Raw genomic sequence first — 12,613 nt, 5'->3', positions numbered from 1 at the left:
TATTTATATTTCTAACTGTAGCATAGTTCTAATTCAATTCAATGAACTTACCTACACCCCACGTTCGAAAGTCATTTTTTACTGTGATGTCAATTTTTACGAAGGCAAAAGGAGAGTTCAGCTGAAAAAAAACATTATTGAAAGATTGATACAGTCAAGTTCTTACTTAAAAATGTCAATGTATAGATAGTTGAACACGTTTCATTTAGCAATAGTTCAAATCTAAAACAAAACCCCTTTATCTTGTCATGCAAGGATTCTCAAACGCATATTGTTATTTTTATAAATTTTAAAGAAAGGAATACACTTATAGGATGTAATTCTCCAATGTATGAATAGTTCAATTGGGCACAGAACTACCCCTAAAATATTTCAAGTTCTAATCATGTGCACTATTTTTGGTTATTTAAATACATTTGTTAATTTCTGACATAAACTAGTCTCTGTAAAAAAGTGTATATAATGTACTAAATAAAGTGTATACGGAATTCAGCGAATAAACTTACTTTGTAATATTGATATTTACTCTCCGACCTAAAATTTAAAAAAAAACAATGTCGTACATCTAATAACAAATAAAAAACACAATGATAACGGCAATATCTACTTTTGTCTGAATTCAAATAAAAGCTCATTAAAGATACAACGCTTATATTTGGTTTACAAAATGCGCGTTTCGTCTACTTAACGCATATCAATAGCGCCCGAATCAAAACATTTGGACGGCCAAATCGCATACAAATAATTTGAAAGCCGGGTTTTACCAAACACATATTAGGCAATCCATGCCCTGGGGTTTTAAACCGGAGTGTTTCGAATATTTCAACATATCATAAACAAAATATTTACAGAAGATGAACGTATCAATGATATTTCATCTCAACACAAAAAGTGCTGACTGCTGGGCTGGTGATACCCTTGGGGGCGAAAGTCGACCAGCAGTCGCATCGACCCATTGTAAAAGCTCCTCACAGGTACATGGAATATAATTTGATACGTCAGACGCATGTTTTGCCTTCTTTAAATTCGTCAGTGGCGCTCGGATCAAAACATTTTGAAGGTCAAATCATATACGAAATTGTAGGTAATTTGATAAACAAATCCTTTTAGTTATACATATCTTTAATTTTTTTAAACACAGCATATTTGTTATTTCGGAGGGCGTGTTTATATATAGGCATTCCTATGGGAACCAACTGTGCACTTGTTTTGCCGACTTGTTCCTTTTTTTTTCAGATTCAAAATGGCTGAACGAAATAGGCGGAGCCAATACAAAAGGAAATAATTAGATAAATGCGTCAAGGAATGAATATTCAAACATAAATAAATACTTCATAACATAGAAAAATATTTAACTAAACAAAGTATATACATTGACAAGCTACGCACGAAAAACAATTTTTTGGAAATAAGTACGACCTGAAACTGGGTTGCAATTCCAAAAGTTTTAACATAGGAATAATCCGTAAGTCTATGGTCCACAAATTGACAAAAAATATCATAAGGACCATAAGAACTACGGTTCCGCAGCCAAGGTGGAGCAAGATATGTACCAGAGCACCTTATATAACCCCTGACTTTTTGTGGATTAATTCTGCTCAGTCTTTAGTTCTGTTTGCAGTTTTCGTAAACTGTTGTTTGTCTTTTCGTCGTTTTATGTTTTTTGCCATGATTTTGTCGGTCTTTCAGCTTATGAGTTTTGATTCTCCCTTTCGACCTTTTCCTCCTCTTTCTTAAAGAAGGTTTTAAATACAAATGCTGAACCTATATAAGCTGAAAAATGCATCAGTTGATTCCTTTACATGTTTAAAATTGGTATGGAAAACACTTTGCATTTGAACAATCCAAAATTGAATTATTCTCACCGACTACGTATTAAATGTATAAAAACCACAAATTTTAATTATTTCAGTTTTCTTATTTTTATTTTCTTATTTGTATCTTCTATGTTTATTTTTCCCAATCATAATCCTTCTGTTTTGTTTCTGTTTAACTCTGATCCAGAAAAGCTTCCAAAGATTTAAATTAAATGTAATGAAAAACTAACATCTTTTTTTTTAATGTTTTATATCAATCCACTGAATGTAATATTTTATTTTCGCTCTCTCCCCTTTCAATTCATTTCAATTGTTAATTTATTTGAATGCATTTTACTATTTCATTGTACAAATCTATTAAATCCTTTTAAATTTCTTTTTTTTTCAATCAAGTTATTATTTGGTTCAATACCCATAACAGTGATTCACCAGCTAAAATATTTTCCAACTGTTGAGTTAAATTCTTGATAATAAAGTTCTGAAATGTTCGATTTACTGTATAATATTTTCATATGGAAAGTTAAGTACTTAATCGTGATAAACAGTGCCAAGGTTATGTGACCCATTCCCACGCCCCCTCCCAATGTATCATTTAAATAATGAGAATCATTAATAAATAGAGCAGTGACAAAAATCGCACATTATTGCAAAGTATTTGCAAGTATACAATGTGTACAATTTGAACAAAGTTTGACGTAACTTTTGGTTTTATATTGGTCAACAATATGATTTTTTTTTATGAAATTGCTGTGACTAATATATACCACATACAGTTGAATTAAAAAAGCGAATTCAGCACAAGGTATATTCAAATATATTTGTTCAGTTATAAAAATATCTACATGCAAAAGTCTTATTTACAAATAAAATTATTAATGGAAACGGGGAATATGTGACAAAGAGACAACAACCCAACCAAAGATTAAAAAACAGTCCAAGACCACCAATGAGTCTTCAACACAGCGAGAAAATCCCGCACCCGGAGGCAGGCTTCAATAAATATACAATAAAACATTAAATCAAAATTGATTCGGGGGTATGTTGTTTAACTTGTCGCTAGTACTAACGAGTCGTTAAAATTTCTTAATCATTCGATGACAAATAATCATATAATTTGTGTGTTGTTCGACTGTATTACAAATGTTTGTTTACACTCACATTATTGCTAAAACTTTTGTGTAAAGTACTTATGAATTATCATTGTTTTTACTTTTCAGTATGGATTTTGATTGTTTCAGAGTAAACGTTTATTTTTTACTTGAATAATTCTTCTGGGCTTCCGTATAGTAGTATTTTATATTATAAACTCACTTTTCATTTTCTTGTAAATATTCGTTTCATTGTTATAAGCAAATACAATGATATATATAGAGAGATTAAATATCAGTAAAGACACCAGGCTACAATTCATGAATAAAATCGGTCTGTTTTTTGAAACAATTTCTCTCTATCATTACCATTAAAAGGCAATAACTCCCAGAAGGAATAGACTGACAATTTTGGCTACGTGACTTCTTTGTAGTTCTTGTCTTGCTGATAATTTTATGCATTATACAGATGTATTATAGTTTTCTTTAATAATGTAAAAATGGCTAAAATCACCATTTAAGGCAATAATTCCTATAGAAAGTCGACTGACAAATTCGTCTATGCTATCTTGTTAATATATCTTGTCCTGTTGATCAGTTTTGCTATTTAACAATTCTCTGTATCTATTAAAAAGTAAAATAACAGAAATACCGAATTCCAAGGGAAATTTCAAACGGAAAGTCCTTTATAAAATGGCAAAATCAAAAGCTCAAACACATCAAACGAATGGAAAACAACGGTCATATTCCTGACTTGGTACAGGCATTTCCTTATGTAGAAAATGGTGTGGATTGAACCTGGTTTTAAAGCTAGCTAACCTCTCACTTGTATGACAGTCCCATAGAATTCCATTATATTGATAACAATGTGTGAGCAAAACAAACAGACATAATAGATAAAAACGTCAAAAATTGGGGTATAGCAGTCAACACTGTAATATAATTTTAATCATTTTAAAAAAAAATTACTGTTACAACAAAGAAACACAAAATGGCATATAGACAAAGGACATAAGCAAAAATGAAAGACAAAAACTCAAAATTGACTATAGCACAATAACACAATGGCGAGATGTATAAGTACCGATCCACGTCATAAGTATATAATAAAAAAATGGATAAATAGTAAAGGTTAAAAATATACAAGGACAACAAAGGGGAACTTTAACACGTAATTAAGATGATAAACAACGTCAGTACCTAGAATCTATACTTCAAGACCATCATGTATTATTTGTGAAGTTGATACAAATGACGACAATTCCTTTGTAGGACATGCAGATGAGCCGGCAATGTACCGTTGTTTGTACGGAATTTTGTGAAGCTTAGGTATCCAATACAAACAAGGTAAGTCCTCAGATTTGCTGTTCAATGTAATGTTCATTGAAGCCACGAAGGACTTATGATTCGCCAAAATCTCATCCTTGTCAAATGAAATGTTTTTGTATATGAGATTACCTGAGTGCTGATTCATTCCTAATTCATTTACAAGACACTCATAGTAGTACGATTTACATACAAAAACAATACTATTTGAAGCTTTGTCCGCAGGAACAACAACATATTTATCGTGAAGAGATGATAGACATTTCAAGGCACCTTTGTTTCTGAAAACGGACTTTGGTCTATCATTCACACAGTGAACTTATGAATTCGACGTTTTATCAGAGAGCTGCTGATTGTTCTGACCCATTCTGACCCATTCTGACGATGTGTCCAATTCAACTTCTTCTCGTTTAGCCAATGCTCTGGCGTAGTCCTCAATGGAATCCATAATTATTTTGAAATGATGGTTCCAATTGATGTGTTGGCGTTCTCTGAACTTAGAACCATGAAATATCACCTTTCGGAGATTTTCATGTTGGATTATGTTTAGATCCCCAGTAATAACATGGCTGTAAATATAAGGCAACTGTGAACAGTCACATGTCGGAGGGTTTTGTATGTATTTTTCTAAATCAAGGTCCTGCAATGCTTGTTTATAGTTATATGTTTTAGGTGCAATGGTTTTGGTGTAACTGTAAAGTTCCGAGATAATCATTTTGGGGCAATAACTCCTACAAGGATTCGACTTAAGATTTCGGTTATTTAACTCATTTGTAGGTCGTGTCTTCATTGTCACTTTTGGGCATTACAGTTTATGTCTATCTATTATAACTTTTGAGATAATAGGCAAAAACAAAAATTGCAATCATCTAAGGGCAAAAATTCCTATAAGGAGTTCTTTAATATTAATAAATAGGGAATAAATTTCACAACGGCTTGCCATAGTTCACAGATGATTTTGATCAAAATTAACATTAGGTAGATCTTGACATTCTAAACATTTTCAAATCGTTAGATTTTTTCTATTGACAACGGTTTTTAAAATGATATACAATACTTTTTTACCTTAAGTTCTATTTTTTCCCTTTTTTAGGCCATATTGATTGGCAAGCAGGATCATGGAACACATTTTTTAAACTAGATACATATAGAATTGTGGCAAAGTTTGGTTCTAATTGAATTTAAAAATGAGAGGTGATACTAAATATTATTCGTTATATAAAATTTGGAATCGATGAATAAATAGATACACGCTCTAAGTACTATTATATTATTCATTTATGTGTTTCTCTGTCCTGAGTGTTCTTGCGTTTATTTGCACTTTATTCCTGTCACATAATGTTGTCATTTTAGCTTTATTTTTAACATTGCCATATAAGCAGGAGGTTTTGCTAGACATAAAACCAGGTTCAACCCATCATTGTTTCTTAAAATGTCCTGTACCAAGTCAGGAATATGGCAGTTGTTATTAACTAGTCCGTTTCTATGTATGTTGGCGTTTTGTTTTGTTTTTTTTTTGTTGTTGCATTTCAGTGTTTCTGTTGTCCCGTTGTTTTCCTCTTATAAATGATGTGTTTCCCTCGGTTTTGATTTGTGAGCAGAATTTGTTTTCGCTTAATTGATTTATGACTCTTGAACAGCGGTATACTACTGTTGCCTTTATCTAAATGCTGACAAACATTTGACTAATCTTGAACCAATTTAAAACAAAAGTTACACAATCCTTAAAAATATTTATTATGTTATGTATTGTTCGTAAGATATCTTTGTTTTACTTTGTTTTGTTTTCACATTGGTGTTTATATATATGCTTTGTCTAATCCTTTGTTCGATTTATTTTGACTTGCCATAATAGATTTTGACTGTTTAAAAGACGACATTGAATTTTCAATTTCGAATCTCGAATAACTCTTTTTGACATCCGTAGAGAACTATGTTATATAATATGCTCACCTTTCATTTCCTGGCATGTTGGACGAATTCGTCTCACTGTAATTGATAAGTATAATTAAATATATACAAGGACAAAATGAATTTCTTTGTGCATTTGTTTTCATGTGCTTTTTATATTGGTCGTTTTTGTGTACAGGAAACAAAGACAAACAAGAAGATTGAAATATGTGGTACTATCTGACTTGGTGCATTTATATAAAGGATTTAACTAGGAATAATGAATTATTCATACAATCACGGTACTACCTTCCTTGGTGCATTTATATAAAGTATTTTACTGGGAATAATTAATACAATCACCGTACTACCTACTTTGGTACATTCATATAAAGTATTTTACTGAGAATAATTATTACAACTACGGTACTACCTGACTTGGTGCATTAATATCAAGTATTTTACTGGAAATAATTACTATAACTTCTGTGCTATCTGACTTGGTGCATTTATATAAGAGAGAGGCGGAAGATACCAAAGGGACAAACAGAAAAACAACAGTAAACGAAACGCAACATAGAAAACTAAAGACTAACGAACCCAACCATAACCTCGGGGTGATCTCAGGTACTCCGGAAAGGTAAGCAGACCCTGCTCTACATGGGACTAGGTGTTCCTCGTGTAAGTACAAACCCGCTGATAAGTCTATTTCGGTAGGTCACATTCGGGGAAAAGGAGACGCGATTGTAGTTTCGACAATTGGAACAAATCTGTCGTCATCTGTGAAACAAATCTTCCATAACGGTCAACCAACTCGTGGTGGCGTCCGTAAAATTTACAAAGCGTTGATTTCAATTTCACCACTTGGAACTCTTGGTTTGATAGCTTCATTGTGAGCAGCAACCCTCTATCAAGGAAATCATGATAGGAAATACAAGCCCTAGTATATCGTATCAACTGGGAGATATATATACTCCGTATATATAAAGATTTTACTGGGCTAATTACTGCAAAGACTGCAATTCCTGCCTTGGTGAACTTATATCAAGTATATTACTGGAAACCACTGAACTACCTGCCTAAGTATATGCTTGTTAGGTATTTTACTGGGAATAATTACAACAACCACGGTACTAACCAATTTTTTGACTGCAATTATTTTGTGATTAAAAAAAACAGAAGTAGGTTTATAAATAAAAAGTAAAATAACAAAAATACCGAACTCAAAGGGAAATTCAAATCGGAAAATCCTTTACAAAATGGCAAAACCAAAAGATCAAACACATCTAATGAATGGAAAACAACTGTCATATTCCTAACTTGGTACAGACATTTCCTCATGCAAAAAAATGGTGGATTAAACCCGGTTTTATAGCTGCTAGCTCTAAAGAGCTTACCCTTAGATCCCTGGCAACTCCCTACTAGACATGTAAATTTCACAGCTCTCAAAACCATTTTGAAACAAATAACACTCATTTGTTTAATGTAATAAGTACGAGTAACCTAATTATGCTCGTCTCATTCGCTACGCCTTACACATATACATATACACATAAAATACACGATTTAAATATGTGAAAATATAACTAAAATATACCTGTACGATTAAGTTACTAAAATTTAATTCGTTTAATGTCGGAACATGTTTAAACCTATATAGTATGCTTTATTTAAGGTATAAGTATACACTTAATGTCCTTTCAGTCATATTATAGATGTGGCTGATAGATGTTTTTCTATCTATTTTATGGAATTTTGATAGAAGTAATTAAGACTTACCCTATCCCGAATAATTGTTGTAAATTTCCATGTAACTTCGTAAAGAAAGAAAATTGTTGCTTGTAAATTCAATCAAATATGAGTGTTTGTTTGGAGAAAATTAGGTACAGTGTGATTATTCTATTTATGAGTTTTGGTATTTAAACTTATGATATTATGGGTGCCTTCATGTAAACCGATAGGAACGACAATTGACTAAAATAGTCACATGGTTTAAGTCAAAAATATAAAAAATCTGTCGTAAGATGTTTTGTCGTCTTTTACTGTGGTAAAGTGGTATTTTAGGATATTTGTATTTTATATTTTATTTTGGATTATTTCTATATTTTTAATCTAACTTTACTATTTCAGAAGATATTATAGTAGTATTATATTATTGCATGGTTAAATTATACGGAGTGTAAATTTCAGGTTCGCTCAGGTGTGACTTCTATCAGGTGTTTCAATTGGGTTTTATTGGTATTGATTAGTTGTCAATTCTTTGGCGCGAAGTTTACATTTCTATATGGTCACTTTGTGTGATGGACACCATTTTCTATGTGTAGTAAATTGTACTATTATATTCTATTTGGAGTTTGGTTTTCATATTTCTAAGGTCAATTATTCTTCTTATACTAACATATTAATTATCTATACTTATAATTATATGTATGCATGATTTATGAATGTTATGAATAAATGCATGTTTGAATGATGTGTAGATGTGATATGTAAGTGTAATAAAAAAAACCTAAAAGAACTTAAAAAATTTAATAATTGTGATTTTATGGTTAAATACGGTAAATTATATAAAACAGCTAAATTTCAGTAAATGGGATTAAACTATTGAATGTAGATTAGGTTAGTTATGAATTTAATATTTGTACTGCAGGTATCTACCATATTGATGATGCACCATGTTGGCATCAACCTGATGTGAATTGAATATTGTATTTCGAGCCTTCACAAATACCTGTTAGGTAGGTTATGTTATGTTGAATCTATGTGCGTTTTGCTTAATGTATTGTCTGCTTTAGAAAGTGCTTTATTCTTTGTTTGCACGTGTGTTCTTGCTTTGCATGTATATGTTATTTTAAATAGGCTTACTTAGATTTGGTATTTAACAGTTCATTGTATTATTGTTATAATGTGTTACTAATGCACCGACATATGCATTATGATTAGATTTGGTATTTAGATGTATTCATGAAACAATAGAATAGGAGATCAGTAATTCCGACTTAATGAAATTATATATTATTCTTTGATTATTGAAATGCTTGGAAAAGTAAACAGTTTCCTTGTTCATAATTGTTAACATAATGTTTTAAAGCTTTTATATAGTTACTTAATTATATTACATCCATTAATATAATGTATAGTTATTACAGGGTATTATTTTGGATTATGATATAAACTACGAAATATAGAATCCGTAACCCTTAGATTGTTTCTTGTGTGTTTATTGCCCCGAAACAAGACTACATGTTTGGCGCCAAACGTGATATTTCGTCACAGATCAAATCAGCTGATGTCACCTGTATTCTACCTGTGTGCGCGTCATCAATAATTCTACGTCACAGACCTACCTACGTATATTTACCAGTAACATTTAGTTAGCTTTCGGTGTCAACAATCAGCACGTTCCGAAAATGGATCCATGTGGATAACAACTTGGATTGTGAATTCATTAATGGGTCAGTACTGTGAAAATGTTTATATATATTGTATGAACCGGTCGTAATTGATTGTTCATTTGAAAATTGCCATTAGAAGCTTTAATTGAGTTTGAAAAAAAAATGTGTCAAAACTTTCATTCATGTTTTAGTTTACATTGAAAAAAACGCACTTGATATTGTATATTGAATAGATAGACAATCGCTATTTGGTAGAGAGCATAAAATTTACATGTAAATTAAGTGTGATATAGACATTATTCATACATAGGTTTGTAATTAGACTTGAACATTTTTGTGTTCGTTGTGACCCCTACACCTGTATCCCCACCCCCGGGAAAGGTCATAGAAGTCAACCGGAAGTACTAGATTTTGACATCTTTGTTTACATTAGCAACTAAATATCAGTAGTTAGCAGTAAGATACACTGATTTAAAATTTACTTTTGATTTTTGTGCATACACACATACAGTTAGTTGTACATTGAAAATATTTTACAAATTTATTTGTCCTACTTGGACTTAGTAAAATTACCAGTGAGATATCAACATACACTGATTGATTGATAGTTACATAGTTATACACATAGTCCATTCCACCTTGACTTAGTATTTTACATTGTACTTTAAATTGTTTATTTTTGTACATTGTCATGTTTATTGTTTATGTGCATTGTCATGTTCATTGTTTATGTGCATTGTAATTGACATTGTTCATTGTTATTTACATTGTCATATGTATGTTTACTGTGTATGTGTATTGTGAAATTGATTTGTTTGTGTACAATTGTCATTGATATTTGTTACATTTAACATTTGATAAAGTAGTTAAACTTTTCTAGAGACTAAATTTTTAATTAAAAGTTTAAACTTTAAAAGTTTAATTGAGATCAGTGAGCTTGAGTAGTACAATTAACACTTGATTATTTAACATTCATACTTACCATCCTTACCTTTCCACCATAGTACACCATACCTAGGAAAAGGCATTTATACTATATTTAACTTTGCTATTACTATTTCTTGGACTTAGTCTTTAGTGGAGAGATATTTAGGTTGGTTTAGGTTAGCTTGGTATAGTTTGTTGTTAGTTTAGTTGTATTTTGATTGAGTAGATTGGAGCAGTGATACAGTATATTCATATTGTGATTATCTTGTCCTAGTTGTATATAGATAGTTGTCTGTGTATTATTTTGTACATATTTAACTTGCATATTTATTTACATATATATTTTTTTTTCTCTTTCTTCGATATTATGCACGTCTGACATGGGTTTGTAGACGTACAAGCTTTGCAACCCATATACAAGTTAAGGTTTTGCATATAGTTGGTAAGTCATTGTGTTTACATATATATATTTCTTTTATTGATTTGTGTTATTCTCTTTAGTATTGTTTATATATATAGTGATTATCTTGAATTGCTTTTCATTTATTAATACATTGATTGTCTTTGTAGTTATTAATATCTCTAATTTTTTTTATTTTACTTTCAGCTATTCATACTTTGGTTATTTTTTTATTTGAATTTTTGATTGTCATTGGTACATTGAGTGATTGATATTTAGCATTACGCTATACTTTAAATTTTGTATTTCAGATAGTGTATATTAGTAAGCAGATTTGATTTTTGATTGGTATATTACCTGATTAATTGATATTTTTTTTGACAGATTATATTTTCTTTGGTGATATTTGAGATTATTTAGTTGATATTTTGCATTCATATATCTGATATACTATTTTTTTTTTTGGAGTCTTTACTGTGTGATATTGATTGACTTATACTTTATTCAGTTTCAGACATATTTATTTGGGTTTGTATTTACTTACATTATTTTTTTTTGTATTTATTGTCTATTGCTATTTATATTTGCCTTCTTTGGAATAATTTATACATTTTCTTTTCAGATATTTTGAATTTTTGATTTTTATATTCTTTACTTAAGCACTTATCAGTGAAACTTATTTAGTCACTTCTGATTGAAAATTATCTTAGTTTATTCTTTATTATTTACTTTTTGGTTATTGCTCACCTTACTTATCATTTCTTTTTTAGAATATTTAGTTTACTATTCACCTTTGAGTGAAAACTTTTTTTCATTTTCTCATTTTTGAGTAGAATTTTGTTTTCTTTATTCACTTTTTAGTGAATCTTTATTAACAAATCACTTGTAAGTGAAACACATATCAACATGAAGAATCTATTGCACCTGAAGATCTGGCTCTGTTGAAATTATTGAAGAAAGAGGTGGGAGAACACCCAGAAGATATTAAAGAATGGATGATGAAATGTTTGGCTGCTAAAGGTGAGGAGGCTAAAGCTAAAGTGAAAGATGAACCATCCAAACATACTAAGTACAGAGATCCACCCAGGATATCTAACTTCTCTGGAAACAACACCAAAGGTGAAACCAGCTATGAACTTTGGAGATATGAAGTTACTGAATTGATGGCTGATAAATTGTACGACCAAGAGAACATCAATTATGCTGTTAGACGATCATTGAAAGGAGATGCAGGAATGGTTGTCATGCACCTTGGAGCAAAAGCCAGCATACCAGATATCTTGCACAAGCTTGACAGTATATATGGAGCTGTGGAGAAAAAGGAAGATTTACTTGCTCAATTCTACCGAGCCAGACAAGATGATACTGAGACAGTTACTAAATGGAGTTGTAGATTGGAAAAAATCATTGGTCGAGCAGTAGATAGAGGATTAGTACAACAAAAAGAAAGAAACGGCATGCTACATTCTATGCTATGGACTGGTTTGAAGACAGAATTAAAGGATATATCAGGCCACAAGTTTGACAAGGATTTTGATGAGCTCAGAGTTGTACGTAGACAGATAGAAACAGTTCATGAGGAGAGGAAGTTATCAGCTCATAAGCCACAACCAGCCAAAGCAACTGCAATTTCTGATACTACAATGCAGGAATCACAGATGAATGAATTTAGAGGATTGATTAATCAACTTACTACCAGGATGGATAGATGGGAAACAGATTTTAGAGGAAGAGGATCAGGTAGAGGTCGAGGTTATATGAACAATAGAG

At 31.1% G+C, this 12,613-nt stretch overlaps 1 protein-coding gene across 7 annotated transcripts in view; it reads right to left on the bottom strand.

The window, feature by feature from the left end:
* Positions 1–12,613, bottom strand: part of LOC127732822 (cytosolic phospholipase A2-like) — a 141,084-nt gene that overhangs the window by 104,635 nt on the left and 23,836 nt on the right. For 3 of the 7 annotated variants that reach the window (XM_052241992.1, XM_052241996.1, XM_052241994.1), the window contains 3 exons: positions 6,185–6,220; positions 507–534; positions 52–121 (listed from right to left, as the gene is read on the bottom strand). In XM_052241992.1, the coding sequence (XP_052097952.1) occupies positions 52–121; positions 507–534; positions 6,185–6,220 (134 nt within the window). Of the gene's footprint in view, positions 1–51; positions 122–506; positions 535–6,184; positions 6,221–7,900; positions 8,011–12,613 lie in introns of those variants that run through there. The other 4 variants (XM_052241997.1, XM_052241998.1, XM_052241993.1 and 1 more) reach the window with 3 other exon arrangements.

Source organism: Mytilus californianus, unplaced genomic scaffold, assembly GCF_021869535.1.
Source record: "Mytilus californianus isolate M0D057914Y unplaced genomic scaffold, xbMytCali1.0.p SCAF_28, whole genome shotgun sequence".
In the NCBI taxonomy this organism is placed as follows: Eukaryota; Metazoa; Mollusca; class Bivalvia; order Mytilida; family Mytilidae; genus Mytilus; species Mytilus californianus.
Note: the sequence above shows the minus strand (reverse complement) of the source record. Positions and strands in the feature narration are given on the sequence as shown.